The sequence below is a fragment of the Cebus imitator genome, unplaced genomic scaffold (assembly GCF_001604975.1).
Source record: "Cebus imitator isolate Cc_AM_T3 unplaced genomic scaffold, Cebus_imitator-1.0 Scaffold518, whole genome shotgun sequence".
NCBI classification, from domain to species: Eukaryota; Metazoa; Chordata; class Mammalia; order Primates; family Cebidae; genus Cebus; species Cebus imitator.
The window spans coordinates 242,758-266,105 of record NW_016107833.1 but is presented as its reverse complement, the minus strand read 5'-3'; the positions used below and the strand labels follow the sequence as shown (position 1 = coordinate 266,105).

The following is a 23,348-nucleotide window of genomic DNA, read 5'->3' as shown; positions in this document are numbered from 1 at the left end:
GCCTTTGGGTCATATGGGTATAGCTAATAGTGTCTTACTGATATCTGCTTTGATCTGGTTCCTTCTGGACGAGGACAATATTCCTTTTAGTTTGCTGTACAGATGGAGACAGCTGGAAGAGGATGGGGGTCCATGCATGGTTTTGATTAACTTTCACCTCACACATTCATTTCTTATATTTAATGGCATCCACCTCATTTACCTTTGTCAAAAGTAAACCCATTGTTAGAACATGAAATACCTGGAGATGCTGTCATGTGAATCTAAACTATCCATCCTGTGGGCTGTCTGTGCACCTGAAGCAGCTCCGGGATGCTCGTCAATGGTGTCCAGCCCCGACTCTCTGGAAAGGTTCATGATGTGGTTCTGATAGTACATGTGGATGCTCTCCCGAGTCGGAACATTGCCCTGAGGAGATGGAGACATTGCCACAGTTCTTAGGGAGGAACCTGCCTGCATAGCTACCCGGCCTTTCTCAACGCAGACAGCTTTTCATACCCATTCATGCCTGGATAAGGATTAGGACAATGCTAGGCAAGTGGGGATTGTTGTCGACTCATTTAATAAGTGGTTTCCAATATTACTAGTTAGATCTAAATAAATGTCTTCTTATAAGTAGACAATTTTGCTAAATCGTAACTTTTCAAGAAATGAACTATTATTTTTAAATATAATTTTTAAACCACGTATTTCATTATTCTGCATATGTCCTACTTTATAAAAAAGTTTCAGATCAAATTTTCCAGACTTCAATGTGCAAAAAACAAACAAACAAAAACAAACAAACAAACAAACAAAAACACTTGCTACACTTTCTAGACTAAAACTATAATTCTGTATTAGATATAGGGATACAGAACCAGAACAAAGTCTGTACTCCTGGAAACTGTGGTGAGGGGAGGGATAGGGTGAATAAAAGTTGCCATGATCCTGTGAGATGTGTGTGTATGTGTATAGGTGCATGTGCATGTACATTTGATTATTTTAATTCTAGTGTGGAATAGATTTAAATATACAGAAAAGCAAAGGGGTTACGCAAAAATTGCCTGGAAAGAAAGGATTTGGTCTTATCCTACCTGGAGTTTTGGACATTGACTTTTCATCTCTTCTTAATGTGGGAAGAAGCAAAAAGAATTACATCAATAGTGTTACCTTCTTAATTTCTCTGGTCAGCATGCATCGTTCAATTCTTAGAACTGTAGATATATCAATATGCTCCCTTGAAATGGAGTTAAGCCAAGTAGTAAAACTGTCCACTGTTGCCAGAAATAGGACCCAGGTAAATTTCAAAATATTAAATATCCTTTTGATGATATTATCTAAGAGGAAGAAAAGCAACAAGATTTTAAAGGAAGAAAATATCATTGACTTTGCTTTTGTGTAGCACAGGGATGTTTTACAAAGCCTGACCTGGCTCTTGCCCTGCACATGTAATACCAAGGATGAGGAGCTTTATGATGGTCCACTTTCACTTAGTGAATATTAACTGTATTTTCTCTTCTTTCTGATTTTCTTCATGACATTTTCTCTAGCTCATTTATATAATACGTCTATATAGTGATGTCTGATGTTCTGTGTGAGACTGTTTCCCACGTGGGCTGTCACTGCCCGGCAACACCCAAACCTCCTCCAAATGGTGTCACACCTAAGAGTCTTCCATGAGGTACATTTAGGAAGCAAGGAAAAGAGAGGGCATCTTTTGCTGAGTGAGGAGACACAGAAGAGAACAGCCACTGCTTGAAGCTGAATGAAGCGAGTCGCTGCGGATGCTAAACAGGAGCTGCCATGAGCACCTACATTTCCCTCCCCAACCTTCCTCATACTCTTGACAAAATTGTCAGCAAGGTATGTAGTTCTCACACTCGTTCAGATAGAGTCTCTAGCTGCTCTGTGTAGACATAGAAGGGAAGCTTGTCTCTGGAGAATAAAAGACTTGGAGTTATACCCATCAATGCACTTTAGCAGCTCCTTATATTTTTGACATGTATTTTTCTCATATTCACAATTGTTTTCATAGAAAGGATGAAGATAAACATTATTACTGCATAGTTTTGCTATGCTGGGCCTGATGGTAAGGCTGCAGCCGCTGCCCTAGAGACATGAATCATGTGCACTCACCAACAGGGAAAATGAGGCTTCAAGTTTAACCACAGGGACAGTAGGGCACAGGGGTTAAGAACACATGTTGGGATTCACTCAGGATGGCTGGCAAAATATTAGGGAAATGTTAGGGAAAGCTATAGATTATAGTCTCAAATTTTTGGAAGGCTGAAAGGTTTTAATTGAATGGGCTGAAGGCAGCCAGCTCTTAAGTTAGAACTTTAAGTCATAGAGTAAGATTAGGATAATAAATCTTCCCCAGTTAAGTCAATTTATCTCACATTAGTTTGTCTTTAACTGTTTACTCATGTAAACTTTGTCCTGGATGGTCCTCTCAGGGGAGGGTTGAAGGGGAATTACCTGTTAATGGTGTTTATTCTGGGCCTCGGAACCAAGGCCTTTTATCATTCATAAAAGCACTCTTTTAACCATGTTAATTATCCACAAGCATGTTACCTTAGAGCCTCTGTTACTACATCTATATCGAATAAATGTGAAGGGGAGCAGCGAGTGATTGTCAGTTAGCTGCAATCATCCTCTGAAAGCAGCTGATGACCATCCCTAGCCCACTCGGATTCACTGTATTATGGTGTGTGTGAGCACATTTTATCCATTCATCATTGAGTCAGGGTGTGCAGGACAGACCTCCCCAAGTGGTGATCAACATCTCAGGTGGTGACCCCAACATGACACTCATCACAGCTGGCACCTGAACAGGGACACCGATGTGACTGATGCCACAGCTGATGCTCCAGCATGAGGAGACAACATCTCAGGTAGTGACCCCAATGTGATACTCATCACAAGCACACACTCTGGATTGAGACTCCTTGGGTTCAAATCCCAACTCTACCCTTTAGTGGCTATATAGGCTTCATTAATACAACAAAGAGATTAAGTTGGTTAATCTCTCTTTGCCTCAGTTCCTTGTTTTGAGGGGGTTAAACAAATTAATATGCCCCAAACTCTTGAAAAAGTGCCTCAGAAATAAGACATGTGATCTGAAGTGTTGGTTGCTGTTATGGTGTGAGGCTTTGGAGCAATAATAGAGTGTCCAGGTCCACACGCATGTGTGTCCAATTACCTAGAGATGGAAGCCTGGGTTTGAGGACTGGCATGGTGGAGGGCATTCGGTGGCCTTCAGTAAGTCTCCTTTCATGCCAGCTGAGGGCAGGCTTGGGAGTATTTGTGTGGGGAGACAAAGAGCCTGACACCTGGCCTGCTGATAGATACCTGCACAGGTGCTCTGAAGCAGACGAGGAAATGGCATGATTAGAGAGCTAGACAGAATTGAGTTCATTTCACTTGGAGGCTTTTATTTTGCCTTTTTTCGTCCTGCATAAAGATACCGTCCCCCAAATCACATACTATGCAGAGCCCAAATGGCACTGTGACAAATGGACCGGGAGTTAGAAGACAAGGGTTCTATCTCTGACTCTGTCCCTTATTGTGGAATCCAGAACAAGTCACAAACTCACTGCAGCTTGGTTTTCCCCTCCTAATAAAGAGGTTGGCCCCAACTTTCTAGAATATCTCTAATTTCCCCAGTCCTATTTACCTCCTCCTTTCTGTGTTTTTAAAATTAATTGCCAGTATTTTTGTGTGTGTGTCTCCATTCTGATGGCTTCTATGGGATATTAAGAATTTTATCCCTAAAAGCTTCTTTCATAGGTGCTTGCATAAAGGAATTTACAAACCAACTCTCATTCAACATTTTATACAACTGCGTAAAGTCCGGGCCTGCTTTTAGGAGTCATTTTGCAATCTCAGTGGAGATGAGATTCCAAGGGATACTGATTATTTAGTCACAGTCTAGAGAGCAGTGTTCAGTTCACAATTCTTCAGGCAGTCTTCCATTATATACCATCTGGACGGGTATCATTTTCAAAGTTCCCACAGCTAATATTTGTCTTTATTATGTTACCTGGTCCATCAGATTTCTTTTTGATCGGTTCATCCTCTCGGTCTTCCCATTCCACAGGACCTGCTAAATGTGTTCAATAAACATGAGTTAAATTCCATTTAGAATAAATTAAATGCCAATATTATTATTCTAGATTAAAAGGAATTTTATAATGCACTCTAGGACATTCTGCCTATTTTAAGAGTTCCTGGGAAAAAAGTTGTTAGAATTCATAGCTCTTAGATTATTTTACTCTGTGTCTGCATAAAAATTATGTAAACCAAGGATGAGTAAAATGCATTTGCTGGTGGGTACTGGCCAGTACTGGCAGGCTGACTGTTATCAAATGGTCTGTGGGTTCAGAATGGTGCTTATATTTTTAATAGTTGAAAAAATCTAAAGGAGAATGATATTTGGTGCATGTGAAAATTATGTGAAATTCAAATTTAACAGTCATGCCCATTTGTCTATATATTATCTATAGCTGCTTTTGCCCTATAATGGCAGATTTGGGTTGCAACAGAGACTTCATGAATAGCAAACTTTAAAATATTTACTATCAGTGCTGGGTGCAGTGGCTCACAACTGTAGTCCTAGCACTTTGGGAGGCTGAGGTGAGAGGATCGTTTGAGCCCAGGAGTTTGAGACCAGCCTGGGCAACACAGTAAGACCTCATCTCTACAGAAAATCAAAATATTAGCTGGGTGTGGTGGTGTGCACCTGTAGTCCCAGCTATTTGGGAGGCTGAAGTGGGAGGATTGCTTGAACCCAGGAGGTGGAGACTATAGTGAACCATGACAGTGCCACTGCACTCAGCCTGGGCAAAGGAGACCTTGTCTAAAATAAATAAATAAATAAATAAAAATTTACTGTAAGTTTCTTCACAGAAAAAGTTTGTCATATCTTAAATGACATTATAGGTTTTCATTTCATTTCATATCCTCTTATTGAAGGCTAAAATGGTCAGATATAACAAATAAAAGAGCAGGATAGCCAGTTAAATTTGAAGATAAAGAGTTTTAAATTTAAGAAAAATTTTAAAATATATTTAGGAAAGATAAGTGCAGATTCCTTACAGGCACATATCGTGTGTGGTAAAGTCTGGGATTCTGGTGTACCCATCACCAAACAGCAGACATTGTACCCAACCAGTAATTTTTCAGCCCTCAACCCCCATCCCAGCTCTCTCATAAATCGTAATCTCCAATGTCTATGACTCCCCTCTGTATGCCATGAGCACCCATTCTTTAACTTTCACTGATAAGTGAGAACATGAGGTATTTGACTTTCTCTTTCTGCATTATTTCACTTAGGATAATAGCCTCCAATGCCATCCATGTTGCTGCAAAAATACCTGATTTCATTCATTTTTATGGCTGAGTAGTATTCCATGACATATACCCATATCACATTTTCTTTATCCAGTCCTTCACTGATGGACATTGAGGTCGATCACATATTTATGCATTGTAAATAGTGCTGCAATAAACATGTGAGTGCAGGTACTTTTTTGATATAATGATTTTCTTCCCTCTGAATATATACGTAGTAGTAGGACTGCTGGATTGAAGGGTAGTTCTATGTTTAGTTCTTTAAGAAATCTTCTATTTTTAAAGTATAAGTATGTTCCATGAAATATGTCCAGATTATACTTAAGCTAAGCATTATTTGCTATCTTAAAAACTCAAACTGGGCTTCATATATGTATATGAAGCCCAGGAAATATATAATATATATTCTTTCTATATAGATATATGACATATATAATCTCTCTCTCTCTCTCTCTCTCTATATATATATATATATATATATATATATATATATACCTCAGTCTCTCTCTCTATATATATACATATATATATAGAGAGCTTCTCTTTATATATATATATATATGTATATATGTATATATACATATATATTCTCTCTCTCTCTCTTTCTCTCTCTCTCTCTCTCTCTCTCTCTCTATATATATATATATATATATATATATATATATATATACATATACACATATATGTACATATATAGAGAGAGAGAGTCGGGTCTTGCTCTGTTGCCCAGGTTGGAGTGCAGTGGTGTGATCATAGCTCACTGCAGGCTTGACCTCCAGGGCCCAAGTGATCCTCCCTCCTCAGCCTCCCAAGTCGCTAGGGCTACCAGTGCACACCACTACACCCGACTACATTAAGAAAAAATCTTTTTAGAGATATTGCCCAAGCTGGTCTCAAACTCCTGGCCTCAAGTGATCTTTCTACCTCAGCCTCCCAAGTTGCTGAGATTACAGGTGTAAGCCCCAGCTCCTGGCTCAGTTTCCTGCATTTTATCTCGTAATCCTATCTAAAGTCATTCATGACCTGACTCCAGGAATCTTCTCAAACTTATTTTCTCCTATCCTCTTTACTACTGCTGTTCCACATCTGGTCTTGACCAGCTAAGCTGACCTGCTCTTTATATTTTTATGCAGGGACTTGCTTTCTTGAGCTAGAATGTCAGGCTCTGTGCAAATACTCCCTTCTTCATGGAACATTCCCTGAAGACATGCTTGGCTACAAGAAATCCATTCTCCCTCAAGTCCCACATTAGTTTATCTCTACTTTTTAAAATGAAACTTTGCAGTTTTGACATCATTAGGAACTTTTTCCCTATACTTGTCTTGACTACCAGTTTCCATGAAAAACTTTAGAACAAAGAAATCTAGCAGGAATCCCAGACCTGGTACGCACTGAATGGCTGTGTGACCTCAGGCAAGTTGCTTCATTTTCTGGGACCTTATTTGCTCCTCTGTAGAGCAGGGATAATAAAATGACCCTCTGCTGTTGCAAGGATAGTATTAGTTACTACAGTATACATAAGACACATATGACAACACCTGACACTTCGGAAGAACGGGATCCATGTGTTTCATCTATCTGAAAGAAACCTGGAAGATATGATGCCTCGTACCAAAAAGGTACTGAGTAAATATTCATTAAAAGGGTATCTTTAAATTATTGCTGTCTTTGGTGGGTAGGTCAAGAGTGCTGTATGTGCACAATAAATAATTTTCATGACACACAGCAATGAGCTATTTTCAAAATGACCAAATAACAAATTTTTAGGACTGATTGAAACATTTTGGGAGGACAAATGTCTGGGAACAGCAAACACAATTTTGAAAAAAGAAAAAATGGTAGTGAAAGAAATTTGCCTCACTTAAAATTAAAACTAACTCTATAGCTACTGGACTCAATAGTATGTGGCATTGGCCCAGAGGGAGGCAATATGAGGGCACATCAAAATACGAGTCCAAAAACATACCTGAGAAACGGGAAGCTAACACTGACAAAAGAAGCACTTAAGTCCAGTAGGAACAGGATCAATCATCTTAATAAACTGGAATAACATGATTGTCTATCCATCTAAAAGTGAACAAATTAGATCTCCAAAGAATAAAAATTTAAGATGTCAGTAAAATTAATAGAAAATCTGGGAAGCATCTGCATCACATTTGGGAGGAGAGACTTTATTTATTTATTTATTTTTTTTTTCCGAGGCGAAGTCTCACTCTGTCGCCCAGGTTGGAGTACAGTGGCACTGTCTCTGCTCACTGCAACATCTGCCTCCCAGGTTCAAGCAATTCTCCTGCCTCAGCCTCCCAAGTAGCTGGGATTACAGATGTGTGCTGCCACACCGAGCTAATTTTTTGTATTTTTAGTAGAGACGGTGTTTCACCATATTGGCCAGGCTGGTCTCGAACTCCTGACCTCGTGATCTGCCCACCTCAGCCTCCTAAAGTTCTGGGATTACAGGCATGAGCCACCACACCCAGCTGAGAGAAGTTCTTAAAAGCAAGACAGAAACCTAGAAACTGCAAGGGGAAATTTAGACCCATTTGATACCAGAAAAAAACTAAAAATTGCCTAAATCACATGTACCATAAACTAAATCAAAATATAAGCCTTGGGCTGGACAAAATATTTGAAACATATGAAAAGGGGATAAGAAGCCGGACATATAAATAGCACGAATTGATAAGAACAAACAAGCCGATGGAACAATGCGGGAAAATGCTAAAAGTGTTTAAACCTTAGACCTGAAAACAAAAACTCACCAACAAAATGTGAAATAAAAATGCTCAGTTTAACTGGTTAAGAATTCAGCTATATTCAAATGAAAATAAAAACCATTTGTCATCCCTAGAAAAAAAATGATAAAAAGAGCAGTACAACCCTGTGGTGTGAGGCTAAAGGAGATTGGACACCCTTGTCCCTCACATGGAGGAGGGCAAAGTCCTAAAACCCTTCAGAAAAATATCTATGAAAATAAAAACAGGCACACTCTATCAGCAGTCCCACTTTTGAGAATCTGTTCCGTGGAAAATGCATGTTCTTTCTAACCTTTGCTAAGCATTTAAACACACACATGTCTTACTACATACAAATGTTTGTGCAATGATATCTATTATGGCATTGTTCATTGTGGCAAAAATCTGGAAGCAACTTTATATCCATTAAGGATGGAAGGGTTGAATAAATTATGCATATCTGCACTATAGAATATTTTGCAACTATTAAAGAATAATGATATGACTTTATAAATAATTAGAGAAACGTTCATGACATTGGTAATGAAAATGCAAGAGTAATTTGCGGAGTGTGAACTGGTTTTTGAAACAAAAAAACAATAAAGGAAACCACCTGCGTACTCATGTCTGCACGTGAGAAAAGAAGTGAAGTGAACACAATATGCTGTTAGGATTTGTAACCCTAGAGGACAGGATTTGAGATGACTGAGTTCAGGCAGATTATACTTCTACCTTTTTACTGCTTGACTTGCTGCAGCAATTATGTATTAATTTTGTCTTCTTAAATTTAGCAATAAATTAAGATCATGTTACTAGGATGTATCGGGGAAGAAGTGTCAAAAAGAAGAGACTTTGCAATTAGAGTTTTATTAGAAATTTCTTTTACTTTTTATTTTTAAATGCCTTTTAAATTTCACAAGCCATCTATGGATGTATTTCCTTTGTAAAGAAACAAAATATAGGCCGGCATGGTGGCTCATGCCTGTAATCCCAACATTTTGGGAAGCTGAGGTGGACAGATTCCAGCACTTTGGAAAGCTAAGGTGGACGGATCACTTGAGTTCAGAAGTTTGAGACTAACCTGGCCAACATGGTGAAACCGTGTCTCTACTAAAAATACAAAATTAAGCCAGGTGTGGTGGCATGCGCCTGTAGTCCCAGCTACTCGGGACACTGAGGCACATGAATCGCTTGAACCCGGGAGGCGGAGGTTGCAGTGAGCTGAGATTGCAGCACTGCACTCCAGCCAAAATATAACAGATGAAACTTATCTTTAATCATGCCACTTAATCTCCACTTTCTCAAGAAGTAACCACTGTTATTAATAAGACGAGTGAGTATTCCTCCTGATCTTTCCCTTGCATTTATAAGCTAGTATATGCACACATTAAAAATGCAAAATACTGTCTTGAGGTACTATTCTGACTTCATTTGTTTCATTGTTTCCAAATGTGCCAGCCATTTTCAATGTATTGTTTTTCACTTAATAATGTCAGGAATTGTTCTCCACGCCAACTCAAAGCTATCCATTTCATTTTTAAACTACTAAATAACATTCCATGATATATTGGTAACAATTTATTTAACTCTTCTTCTTTATGGGGGCATTTAGGATGTTTCCAAATTTTTTTGTTATTAACAAATAGCTCTGATGAATGTTCTTAAACATGTGTGTTTGTACACATATGCAAGTATTGCTATAGGCTAAGCCAAACACCTAGGTATGGGACTGATCTGTAGTATGATATGTAACATTTGAGCTTTTAGCAGATAATGACACACCACTCTTCAAAATAGATATACCACTTCACAACACAACTCATGGTATATGTGAGTACTTATCTTCCCACCAGCTCCCAAGCAGTGATATTATCCAATGTTTAGGTTCCTGTCAATCCAATGGGTTAAGAAAACAGTATGTCAAAATATTTCATTTGTATTTCTTGTACTATACTGAGCATCTTTTGTTCATTTTTGTTTTCTGATCTGTGAATTGTTTTTCATACCCTCTCATTGACTGAATTGAATTTTTCTTGATTTCTAGCAGTTCTTAACATATATAGAATACTCATCTTTAGTCTGATATGTATAATAAAATACTGCTCCTGAATGAACCACCTGCACTTCAACTTCACTTTTGATGTTTTTTTGTTATAGTTTGAAATATCTTTACCCTTAGAGATGTGTTATGTTTCCAAATATATTGGTATAATGTTGAATATATGTTCTTTTTGTTTGCTTGTTTGTTTCTGAGTATTAAGTGTGCTTTCCCCTTTTTCTTGATTAAATTGTTAAAGTTTCATTTTTCTTATTTGCTTTTACTAAGAACAATTTTTAACTTAATGATCAGGTCATGTCTTATAATTTTTTTTAAATTACCTAATATCCACTTAAAAATAGTTTTCTTCTACTTTTTTGGAGTTCATTTGCCCCTCTCTTTTTTTCCCTACTTAAAAAAATATATCTTAAATTTGTGCTTTAATTTATTCCAAGTGTCAGAAATGGCCAATTAAAGACAAATTAAAACTCTTGGCATTCTTCAGATCTTAATCCCTCAGAAGTTTTTGTCCTTTGCAGACAAGGCTGGGGAGTGCAGCCTGGAACCCGCCACACCCACCGGAGCCACCCACCTACCAGTCACCCTCTGAAATCTGCCACACCCACCGGAACCACCCACCTACCAGTCACCCTCTGAAATCTGCCACACCCACCACAGCCACCCGCCCACCACTCACTCTCCTTGGATCCTTTCCTCCTTCGTTTCCGTTCTTCTCTTGCAGACCTTTTTTTCTCTTTGTGTCTCTGTCGGAGTGCAGTTTTAGGATCAGTAATCCAGGCTTGATAAACAAACTGAAGAGAGAAAGTTCAATTATTTTCTGGCCTTTTAATAATTTGAAATAAAAAAAAGGAGCCACACCAAGCTTTCTGACTTTTGAAATAATTTTTCCTCCCAACACAAACTAAACATCCCTGTACTATTTTTATTATCATGAAATTCAATTTTTTTTAAAGACAACAGATGTTGTAGTAATATATTTCATCTGGTTTCACAGATATCATGAGATAAACTTTGGACATACCATACAAACCATCATTCTTCCCAAGTCCCTGCATCTCACCACCATTTGTGATACTTCTTACTGAAGCTTTTGTACTGTACACAATAGGAATAAGCTGGAAGCCTCATCCAGTATTAGTAGGGTAGTCTCTCCCATCACAAATAAACTTTGAGTCAAAAGCAAAATAACATCTTTAATAGTCTTATTTACTTTGGGAAAATAGTTTTGCACATTTAATGCTCTCTCTTCTGAATAACAGCTATTACCAGCGACTTGAGAAAGGGATGTGTAGATTGATTAGTACTTTGAGAGAAAAGAAAAAAAGTGATATTAAGGTTAAGGAGTTATTCCAGAATAGCATGAAAGAAAAACTGTGGGGCTTTTGGTTGCCTTTTGTCATTTTCATTCAAGAGCTGAAAATGGTTGTATTAGCACATTATAACTGGTAACCAGGAAAGAGCAATTATGAACAGCCCACCAACCAAGAGTCTCCCAAATCATGCAGAAAGAACAAAAAGAAGACCTTGATAGAAAAAGCCATCTAGCAACAGGAAGCCAAGCAGGCATGCTTCTCATGCACCACAAACACACCTGGGTCTCAGGGAAGCTGGGTTTTCCATTATGATGATAAAGTTAAATAAATGTTTTCTGGGAGCTCTTTAAACCCAGATGTTTTCATCTTATTCTATATTATTTTCAGATTTCTGAAATCTTTTAAAAACACAGCATAAGCAAATCAGTGGCATTGTGAAATCGGTAGAAAGTAAAAAGGGATTCAACTTTTCCATATATGGAAATGGAAGGGTCATAGGTTATTACAACAGAAAAACTGTTTCTTTTTTCTCACTGGTAGAAATCTGAATTTTATGCTAAATTAAAACAAATGCAACATGTGTATTATTTCTGAATAACAAATTCTAGGAGGCAAAAATTTCTTCTATTTTATGCCAAAAGCATATTTTAAACAATGGGGAGATGAACTGGGATTTGCAGGAGAAGGACTGAATAAAGGAATTTTTGGTAGATGTTTATTGGCTACTTTAGTTGGGAATTCTATCAAGAATATGTTTGCAGCATAGTACATTAATAAGCAAACTTGTCTCAGCACAATATTGGTTGTTTTAAAAGAATCTAATTATTGAATGTAAGAAATTTTCAGGTTTAAAGGCAACATATGGTGACATTTCCTTTAAAAAAGTGTTATCACAATATTGCTTTTAGATAATGCATGAATCCCAAAAATAGAAAGCAAAAAGGTAATTGAGGATTTGTGAATGTAAGATGAGCACGAGTTGGAAGAATTCTTTTTCTCTGAAGAAAAAGAAAACTGGGAGGAAAAGGAGAAAAGAAAAGGGATGTGAAGGGTGGAATCGAAGAAGTCTTGTAGAAAGGGTGGGTTCCATTAACATTTTGGCTTATAAAAGGGCACTCCTGGCTCAACAAAGCATCCCTAGAGAAGAAGCACGTCAGCGCTGCCTCACTGTTATGGGCATGGAGGTATGCAAATATTGGGGAAAGCAGAGAGAGGAGAGTCATAGGGTAATTCCTTATTTGTAGGTAAAATTATCTTAACTTGGATGTTTTGAAATAGAAACATTTTACAGTTCCAGGAATTATTAATAAGGGTTAGAAAAATGTTGACAGTGAAGAGGAGGGGGAAAGGTCCCAATCCTTACTGAGTCAAGAAATGGAAGGCTCTTACCGAACTTCCCAATTCTTACTTTGCAGCTGCACCTGTCAGCCAGCTGGATGGGCCTCCCTGGAAAATCGGACACAAGCTCCACCAACCAGGAGTAGAAAAATACATGGAAATTTACATGAAAGACCTCTGAGCTCTCTAAACAGCTACTACCAGTAGTATGCATTCCTGACTTTATCTTAAATTTTACCATATATATCAGGGGAAAATAGGATTCACTTTACTAACAACTTATTATGCGAAAATGCACTTATTCTTTAAGATGGGGAGAGCTTTATCGAAGTGGAAATCCTTAACCGAAATAGGTGAAGTTTTATCATCTGTTCTTTGATTCAGATATGGTCTAGCACCTTCTTCATGTTTTCTGTAAGATTATATATACATATTTAAATTAAGACAGGGGATAGCTACGTTGTAATCTTTCATTTAAATAAATTCTTAAATATGAGTTGAGAAAGTGATATGGTAGTCATAGAAAAGGAAAAGAATTTGGGGGAATCAGGAATGGTAAATACACTAAAAAGTAGGATCCTGGCATTTTAAAAATAGAAGGAACCTAGAGGTGTGGATGCTGCTACTCAATGCAGAGCCACGGTTGTGCTTCACATGAGATCTTGAGGGAAATGCACAATTTGAGGTCCCATAGGACCTGCTGAATCAGAACACGCATTTAAATAAAATCCCAGGGTAAAATGTGAGAAGCACTGGTCTACATCACTATTGAACTATGAGGGACATACAGACCAAAGCATTGTAGTGGCTGCCCCAGCTGAATTCAGGAGAAAGGTGTTTCTATAAAACGTAAGACTAGGAATTCATTATTAGTGTTTTTTGTAACAAAGTGACTGCAACATAGGTAGCTGAATAACTTCAATTGTGCATTAGATTAATCAACAAATAATTCTTGACAGCGCATCCGAAAGCCCTAGCATGGATTTGTCAGAGTGAGGAGACCCACAGACTGCACTGGGTTGATCAGCCTAGGGAGGACCTGGCTGTACCAAGTGCAGAAACTGGAAGACAGCAGTTGAAAGGGAGACGAAAGAGGGATGGAGTAAAAGACGTCTTTTATTAGATTATCCAGAATTTTACCAGCTTTCTGAGAAAAATTATCACACTTTTAATCATCAGAACTGATGCATGCAACCAGATGTGATCCTTTTAAAATGAGATGTGACTTAGGCAACACCATGAGAAGGAGAGAAAGTATATCTGTATCTGCATTTTCTCTTTCTATTTTTCGATAGTCTCTGATGTCCACTTAAGAACAAGAGTCAAATAATAAGAACTTTGGTTTCTAAGAAACTTGTTTTTGAAAACTTTTTCTAATACTTTAAATTCCTATAATTCCTTCACGGTACCATCTATAGAACCAAGAAAATGCAGAAATAGGGCAATGAAGGTATGTTTGTCTACAGTTCTACAGAGCAGAGAGTCACACACTATACATCAGTAAAACATCAAATACCTTTGCAGCTCTGATTAAATATTGAAGAATAGTTTTGGGAAGTTTAATGACAGACTTTGGCAAGGCTAAAATGGCTGACGCAAACTTCCCAATAGCTCTCTACAAAGAAGGACAAAGCAAGAGTAATTAGTAGAAAAAACCAAAAACTAGCAATTTAATATATGATGTCAGTATGAATTTGTCTCTACAATTACACAAACTGGGTTAAAAGGTGACAGTCTCCGAAGCTAGAATAAAATGTGCTCTGTTTGTAAGTTAGGAATAAAGTAAATAGTCAATTATTGCATGTAATCCATCCAACATAGTGAAGATGTTCAAGTTCTCTCCTTTGCTGCATGATGAGTGGTGGTTAGAATAAAACTCTTTTGAATAAAAATAAATGAGTTAAGTTGTTAGTATTTGACAAGCCAGGTGCAAACATGCACACAAACCCAGTCATGAAGAAACATACACAAGAAGCAATGGAGGAAGAAAGAAAGCATCAGACCAAGGTGTCTCCATGAAGAATTCAGTTTTTCAATGTCATTGGGAAAACAAGCATGGATGGACCCCACCCACTTGAGAAGACCTGCCCAAAAAACTGATGATGGCCTTATCGTGGGCATATCATGTGACTTGATGGACATCATTCTATGTGCCTGGTAGGAAAACAGATGGGAAATAACCAATAGCCCCCATATGTAGTTAACTGATAAAAGAAATGCAGACCAATTTTCATCTCATACATAACTCTAATGACAAAGCCTCATCTTTAACAAGCATTGATTCACATTCACACAGTATGCTATATTAGGGTGGTGAGCTATAGCTGAGAATGGACAGAAGGTACCAAAATTGAAAGGTAGCTAAGCTGAAAAAAACAGAACTGTGCCAGATATTTTTATTACTAGTTCAATATGTTCTCAAATCTTTAGCAATACATATGGTACAGTTTTCAAAATTTGAAGCAACATTTAAAAGATAATTCACTGCAAGACAAAGCAAGGATTTTGTTTTCATTATTGACTATCTCACATATTGAAATAGAAGTCCATTCATGCAATCCAAAGCAATGCCAGAGAAGTCTTTTCACTTCCTGCTTGCAAGAACAACATTAAGCTCACCCAATGAAGCTTTATTTTTTTTGTTTATATCAGAAACTGTTTCATTGCAAGTGAATGAAAACCTGACCTGAATATGGTACTAATTGCAGTGTTGCTGGGAGCAAGCATCCTTACAATTTAATTTAGAAGTAAAGAATTGCAGGTGTAAATCAGAAGCTTCAGGGAGCTACAACATATGAATACGGTAGGAGGTATCTAGGCCTGCAATCAAGGTCTCTCAATAAGAAAAGCTCTTCCAAGCAGCAAAGGAAAGGTTTTTCCCATAATTACCTGGAACGCTGACCTTCGGGGAAGTTCTTCATCTTCTTTCTTTAATTCTTCCTCTTCCTCCTCTTCACTATCCGTTTCAAACAAATAATAATCTCCACTCCTGACCACTAAGCAAAACAAAATATTTACTTATTTCTTGAAAGACATATGAGGAAATTAGGAGCTTATTAATGAAATGTCCCCTAAAGGTACACAAATTGTCCATAAGAGAAGCACAATGAGAGATGTTGGCAGGGAGGAAAACACACGAGATGAAGAGAACTCATCTTGGCTGATGCTACGTGTGTTGCCATGTTGAGTCCACAGAGTATGAGGCCTTGTTTTTGCCATATAAGAGAATTGGCCACTACAGGGTGGATCTGTGATGTTCTCCCTTCTTCACTATAAATTTTACATAGATGAAGTAGATCAACTCTGCAGCAACCAGTTTTGTTACCGAGATGACTAAAATAACTGAAAATTATCATTTCAAAATTCGGCAATTTTGGTCTTTAGACAAGGCCAAAGTGAGGTGGAGGATTAGGCTTTATCTGAATGAGCCCAAACCTTTGCAAATAAGCCAATCAGGATGATTCAGGACCACGGTCAGTGTCACCAACCTCCTACTTCACTTTATACTGTGCAGACCTGACTTCTCCACATGTAACACAACGGACAAAACATACATGGCAAGACATTTGAGACAGGTGAAAAAAAAAAAAAAACCACACACACACATTGCCATAAGGATGAAATTGGCAGGTAACACTGAAAACAAAATGACACAGCATAACAACAACAATGGCAATAACAACAAAAACACCAACACCAACAACAACGCTCTGGCTACTTCTAAGTGTCGTGGCCCTGAGACAGACTGAGAATGGCAGACAGGGTCCAAAGGGTTTAGCACTGCTAGGCTTCTGGTCAACAAGGAACTCCCCAGCGGTTTACTGAAATTTGGGGAGCACTCTACTGACCATAAGACACAAAGCACAAACAGTATGGATTGTCTTTGCCTTGTCTGATACTTTCCCTTCAAGAACATCATGCCTGTGGTCAAGAGTTGGGAACAGAGAAAACTACAATGTACAGAGATTTAAGAAAATTTAATAAATTAAATCTTTAGCAGTTGGATCATTATTTTAAGTCTATCAGAGAAAAGAGGCCCAGTATATAACATTTCTGATGCTACAAGCAATGTCCCATCATTGCAGGAAAAGCAGGAAAATATATTTTCAAATTATATTCAGGTTTTCAAATTCTCAAGCATCTTTTGGACGACATATCATGATGTCTTAAGTTATCTTTTGGGCCTATACATTGTAAGGTAATGGAAAACCTTGGCTTGTTTAAAATTAGTTGCTTGAATATCACTTCACATGGCCAAAAGTTTAGTAATTTTGCCCACGATTTCAGAAGAATCTGAAGCCTCCATTCATGAAGATACAGAGTGAATGAATTGGGCCTTATATCCTTGAACAGAAGCACTGTCATTTGTTATTTTCATTTTGAAGAAAGAACCAGGCCCAGAGTACTGGGTCCAGGCCTTAGGAAATAAATGCAATACAACATAAGTAAGAATAAGCAAGAACAAACCAAAGTTACAGCATTACATTTGACAGTGAAGAAGACCATTAAAGTAATGCCTTCACATAAGCCGAGAGATTCGCAGGAAGGTGACATGGACTCTACATCACGTGGTCGTTTGAGAAAAACACAGACTATTATAAGATTGAGCATTTTACCCTCATTATAGGTTCCAAAATCAACATTAGCTTAAATTGTATTCAATCATACCTTCGATAACTTTTATTCATATGGACAAGTTCAAAAGGTTTTTTCATCTCAAGCAGTTGCAACATTGATTTTATCATTAGAAACCACCAATATTTATGTGAGCTAGTGGAATTATCACATAATAAAAAATAAAATGAAAGAAGTCTCTTATTTCCTTATAAAGTGTTCTTTAAATGAAACTAGAAAAACAAGAGCATATTTTCATTCATGCCATCTGCTAAATACTTAGTAGAAAAGCTCTTACACATATATTTGTTTGCGCAGATGGATATCCTGACTACTCCAGCTTGTGTCCGCATGCATATCATGGATGTTGATGTTATTGCTAAATTACTAAGTTTGAAATTAACGTTTTAAATTCTACCACTTTTATCCTCAGAACTTGGCTCTCTGTTTCAGATATTTATCAATAAGATGAAGCTTGGTATAAATTTAGGCAGTACTGAACCAATATTGAAACATACAGCACTGGAATGGAAGGTATCATTGAACAGCAATAATGCAATCTTATGTGTGTACATAGGTATGGAAGTAGGAGATTTGTCTCTATACAGACCATGCTAAGATCTTCACTGCTTACCAATAATATCAAGAACATTGCAACATTTTTGCGTTGTCAATAGATTTACACATGTGTATCTAACTGCGCTAATTCTTACACTCAGCATCTCTAAGAAATAGCTATTTGAAAGCCCAGTAACTCAAAAGATCCAATTAAGGGCTTTGAACAAAGTACTTCCATATCTAAAGATAAGCTCTAGAACTCATCATAGACACAAAAATAAAGCACACATTCTTTCCCTTTTGTTCTTCATATGCTTGTAAGGAAAAATACATTTTGAAGAAAAAAATTAACACCACAGTCTGAATGATTCCAAACTATGGATCACACACATTTCTGCATTATTGCATCATAAGGTACTGTAACAAGGCATATTTAGTTAAACATCAGTCTTCAAGAAAACTTGATATAATGAGGGTGAAATGAACCAGAAAATATAAAGTCAACAACCTTCATAGAAAGTTCTTTAAATTTTTACAACTTGTAAGATAGTTATCAAAGACCATATCCAATTCCTTTGCAAATGCAATTTTTAGATGAGAAAAGGAAAGAGAACCACAATGATTGCAGTGGGAATGTACCCCAAGTGAAGTGAAAAAACATTCAATATGACACGATTTTGAAATGGATAGGTCTCTCTAAACTAGCAGAGGCCCTTTAAAAACACAAAGACAAGCACAGTTTACTTGTGACATGATAGAAGCAGGCATCTTGTGCACCGCATTACCAGACTGTTAGCGTGACCGTCATGCCCTGAACAGTAAATAGAAGAGTCACATTGGACTCTGACTAGAATCTTTTGTCTTTGGACTTGGGAGGAAAATTAAATAAAACTCTTTATAATCATGTGTTTTTCATTTTTTTGTCATAATGTTGAAATTCGATATTTACGATTAAATTTGATTACCTCCAGATATACTGAGCAAATTAAAAATATTGCTTCATTAAACTAGCTTGCTGAATTAGAAAATTACGTCTTGGGAGAGAGAGGCCAATGTCAGATCTATGTGAAACCAAGAATTAGGCATGGGAAGAAGCTCTGATTTATTTGACTTCCTAGTGATTCTAAATATCCTCCTGGTAGACTCACTACTACAGCTGCGTGACGTTATTTGTCTCAGTGATATTCCTTGTCCCGTTAAAGTAGCTACAAGCATGGAGACATTGTGTAAGATATTAAAAAACTGAAGACAACTTGCAAAATAATAATTATTCGATATTCCAAGAAATTTAAAGAGGACTGGATTGGAATGGGTCATTCCACTACAATGCCATTGGCCTATAGTGATATTTCCTTTGCTAAGCAGAGCAAGTATAGCCACTGAGTTCCAGAATTCCTCATTCATATTTATGACCAGGAGAGAAACATACTGCATTCTATGTGGCTATCAGGATCTGCTTTTAAAAATAGTTTTCTGGGTTTTGCTGTTAATTGGTCATCTCTGAGCATGGGGTGGCTTCAAAGCTGTGCCACATGTGGGCACTGGAATTTGGAGTGCCTTTTTGAGATTGAGGAGGAGGCAGAGTGAGAAAGTGAGTGCATTTTAAGTTATCCCTCATCTTTCTACTAAATAAATTTCTAAAAATTCTTAAATGCAAATAAAATCAAAGCTGTGGGAATGAGGAGAGGGGAGGCTTACTGGCATCCATGCCTAGTGCCTTACAAAGAGGGTCACTGACACTTCATAGAATGAGCAGCCTTAAATCAGAGTCCAAGGTGGAGCTCAATCTCATTTTTAGTGAGGGTATTTAGCCATAAAATATACATACGAATAGGGCTCTAGGCTTCAGAACTGGGTAGCATAATATTCAATTCTTCTTCCCTTTCTGAGCCCATAAATTTTGCTCTAGAATCTATAAGCCACGTGTTTGGCTTTCTTCAGCCAGCACAGCAATGTCTGTGCTGATGTTTCTGGAAGTATTGAACCTGGGGCTCAGAGACCCATTGACATTGGAATTTTCCTACACTCCGACCCCCTATCAAGTCACAAGGATCAAACCATGCATGGAACACATGGGTCATGGGAACGCCTGAATTCTGGTCAAGGATATAAGGGTTAGAGTCGATGAGGTTGTAAGAGGATCAAGAAAACCTACTGGAAGCATGATCAACCCAAGGCCGCCACCACTGCTTTTTTTTGCCCTTGGCTTTCTGTTTGTCTGCTTCTCCTAAAATAAAATATGTCCAAATATTAATTCTTATAAAATGAGAAAACAAATTTTGAAAACCACGCTTTAACAACTCAATTGTCAAATCTAGATAAATTGCAAAAGTATATCAGAGGTCAGGTAAAGGAACTATACTGAATCTGAAAAATATACATGTATTAACAGTCAATTTCACAAGATAAATACTAATTGTTCTTTTAACAATATGCTACATTTTCACTTTCTTCTTAGTAACTGTGGGCATATAAAGACATACAAAAAATACATCTCACATTGAATACTCAATTGAATTAACAGAAACAAAGCATCCCCCAAATTTTATAGAACCATTTACTGGCAAATATTTTGTTAAAGTACATAAATTACAATAAATTTTTTCTTGTGATTATATTAATTCATGGCTGGAAAATATAAATTTACTGACCATGAATAGATACTATGCACTGAGAAAATATCACGCATTATTTCTCCATTCCATTCACATAGAGAAGAATGCAAGCCTCTATAAAAGATCCTTTAAACTTTAATTTGATATAATAAATCTATAATTAGATATAATCAACATACATTTCATGGTAAGTTTCATTGGAATGGGCAATAATTGAATGATATTTTAGCTACCAATATTCAGGTGCCACATAAAATACACATACATATTTCATTTCCATATAAAATGTATAGAAATAAAAGATAACTGTATATCAGAAATATATCCTTTAAAGAAACAAATTAAGCAAAATTCTGACAATCTACTGCAGAAACAGATGTCTGTGGAACAAAAGCTAGGCTATGTGTTTGTTAAAGCTATCTTGCTGAAGAGTAGACACTTGTAAAGTAATTGATTCATCAAATATATACTTTATGAAACTAATGAACATATCCATTCACAATGGGAAAATAAAGCTTACTGAGTCAAAAAATGCAATGATAATATTGGTAAAATAAAAAGTAGTATTATTTTACAGCCCTACTCAATATCATGCTATTATTCAATGTTAAGAAACTTGAAAAAGAGGAAAATGTCTTGACGTACTTTCATCATCCTCTTCAGAGAGTTTTTGCATGTCCTGGCCTTCCCCTGGCTCCTGGGTCAAGCTCAGCATCCTCTCCTTACCCTTTTTATATTTCTGTTGCCTGGCCTTGATGCGATCCATCCTATAAAGGAAAATAACATGAGTAATGCCAAGAACACATTCATTGTTCTCATGTGGTCAGTACTTTGGACTTACGCTGTTATGTATATAGCTAAATTCATGGACAAATTAGAATATTTGGGAATTGTAAAATGGTTACTCACTAACCACAAGTATCTCCTTTGTTTTATATACGTGTGTGTGTGTGTGTGTGTTTGGGTGTGTATTCCCATGTTATTTGGCATTGCATAGATGCTAGTCTTAACGATATGACCAATAATAATTATGCTAGGCAAGCTATATTTGATGTCCACTCACATCTCCTATCATAGCCAGTTTGAACACTGCATATTATGAAACACAAGTCCTTTATTCTCCCAAGTTTTGCATTCTTAAACAAATGGAAAGATTTAGCAAAGAGAATTACAGTAATAGACTCCACTTATCAGAAGTTAGGAACACATTCTAAACATGGATCCAAATTTGTTACTCTTCTAGACTTAATTTGGATAACTAGAAACAACAATAAAAACAGTTGAACCATATTGCATTTACATTATAATTTTTTAGATATAACTTACATCTTTATGAAAATAATTATGCTGTGGAATAACCTAATTTACACTAGGAAATATTTCTGCTTGGGAAAAAAGCTAGGAAAAAAGGTCAGAATGAGATGAAACTGCCCTAACAAACTTAGGGAACTTTCCTAGTGGGCAGATGGTGTCTCCATTTTCTTGGGGAAAGTGTCTAGGCTTAGAATTCCATGGCCATCACCTTTTAAACCTGGCCCCCAAACATATGAGGTACTACCTGTTCTCAGAGGTTCCATTATTGCTGGAAATTTCACTCGAAGAAAATTCTTTCCCATGGAATTCTCAAATTTCCTGAGTGGAGTCAGTCTGCCCCTTGGGCTATCCAGAATGGGATGGTGGGAAAAGCCTTGGATGGGATATAGGGAACTCTAGCTTGTATTTCTAGTGCTGCCTCTAGTTAGTGCTGACTAAGTCATCTAATACCAGGGTTATCAGTTTCTTTCCAAAAAAGACTGGATGATATTATCTAAAACTGTGCTTCCAAAATTGACTCCACATTTACCCCCCTAGCCCACAGATGTAATGAATGCTTATAGCAAGTGCTTGACACTGAGCAAGACCCTGTCTCATTCATCAGCCAGTTTAATCTTTACAAAAATCTGGAAAGACAGAATTGTGAGCTGTAATGTAAAAACAGAAAATTCAAATTTAGGGAACTTAAATGACCTGCTCAAGGTTCTGAAGTAAGTCACTGAGCTAGCAATTGATCTCTGGTCCTCTGCAGGAGAGCACCCAACCCCACCAGGCTGGAGCTATCCTGTTAAGCCGCTTCCACTCTCAGTCTAGTGGCATGAGCCACTGCCCCAGCACAAGAATAAATATATAGGAAGTTGTGAAAGCCCATACATATAAATATTTTAGGGGTTTGAGGCTCCCCAAGAGTGGAGTGCCAGCTGAATGTCGTCACACAATCAGAAGACGGAAGAAGGATGAGCATCAACAGCATTCTTACTGTCGCTTCAGCTGGTCCATGGACTTTTTCTCTTCCTCAATTCTTGCCTTTACAGCTTTTACAATTGTGGCCTGGAAAAGTTCAGCTCCTCTAAAGGGAAATTGGAAACATGAACAAGTCAGTATTCTTGCTATTGTTGTTCACCTTTCCCTGAAAATTATTCCTAAGGGTTAGAAAACATCACATCTCTTTATGGCAGCTGCTTGCAGTTTCCTGGCTCAGAGTGGGAGTCAACGAGACCCCTTCTAGAAGCCTTTCCCCGTGGGTGAACAGGGCACAGCCTTCCCCCTGGGACTGTGGGGGCTGCTCACAAGCCCAGTGGTGAAGATCAGTGAAGGGAAAGTGTTTTGCATTCTCCAAGACTTTGAAGCCCATGAGCCTCTATAAACCTGTCCCACTAAACATTAGACTTCAGTGAAGCGTCCTCACCTAACCTTATTATAGTTATACCAAGAGGAGAAATTTGCAAAAAGGGGTATGTTCAGATTCATT

At 37.5% G+C, this 23,348-nt stretch overlaps 1 protein-coding gene across 1 annotated transcript in view; it reads right to left on the bottom strand.

Annotated features, from left to right (window-relative positions):
• The window catches only part of PIEZO2 (piezo type mechanosensitive ion channel component 2), a gene marked incomplete at its 5' end in the record, with an annotated part of 291,899 nt that overhangs the window by 41,707 nt on the left and 226,844 nt on the right, over positions 1-23,348 (bottom strand). Inside the window, 9 exons of the mRNA XM_037733350.1 lie at positions 242-408; positions 1,153-1,319; positions 4,025-4,084; positions 10,802-10,916; positions 14,293-14,391; positions 15,666-15,772; positions 20,104-20,175; positions 21,209-21,330; positions 22,857-22,946. Coding sequence (XP_037589278.1) covers positions 242-408; positions 1,153-1,319; positions 4,025-4,084; positions 10,802-10,916; positions 14,293-14,391; positions 15,666-15,772; positions 20,104-20,175; positions 21,209-21,330; positions 22,857-22,946 — 999 coding nt within the window. The remainder of the gene's footprint in view (positions 1-241; positions 409-1,152; positions 1,320-4,024; positions 4,085-10,801; positions 10,917-14,292; positions 14,392-15,665; positions 15,773-20,103; positions 20,176-21,208; positions 21,331-22,856; positions 22,947-23,348) is intronic.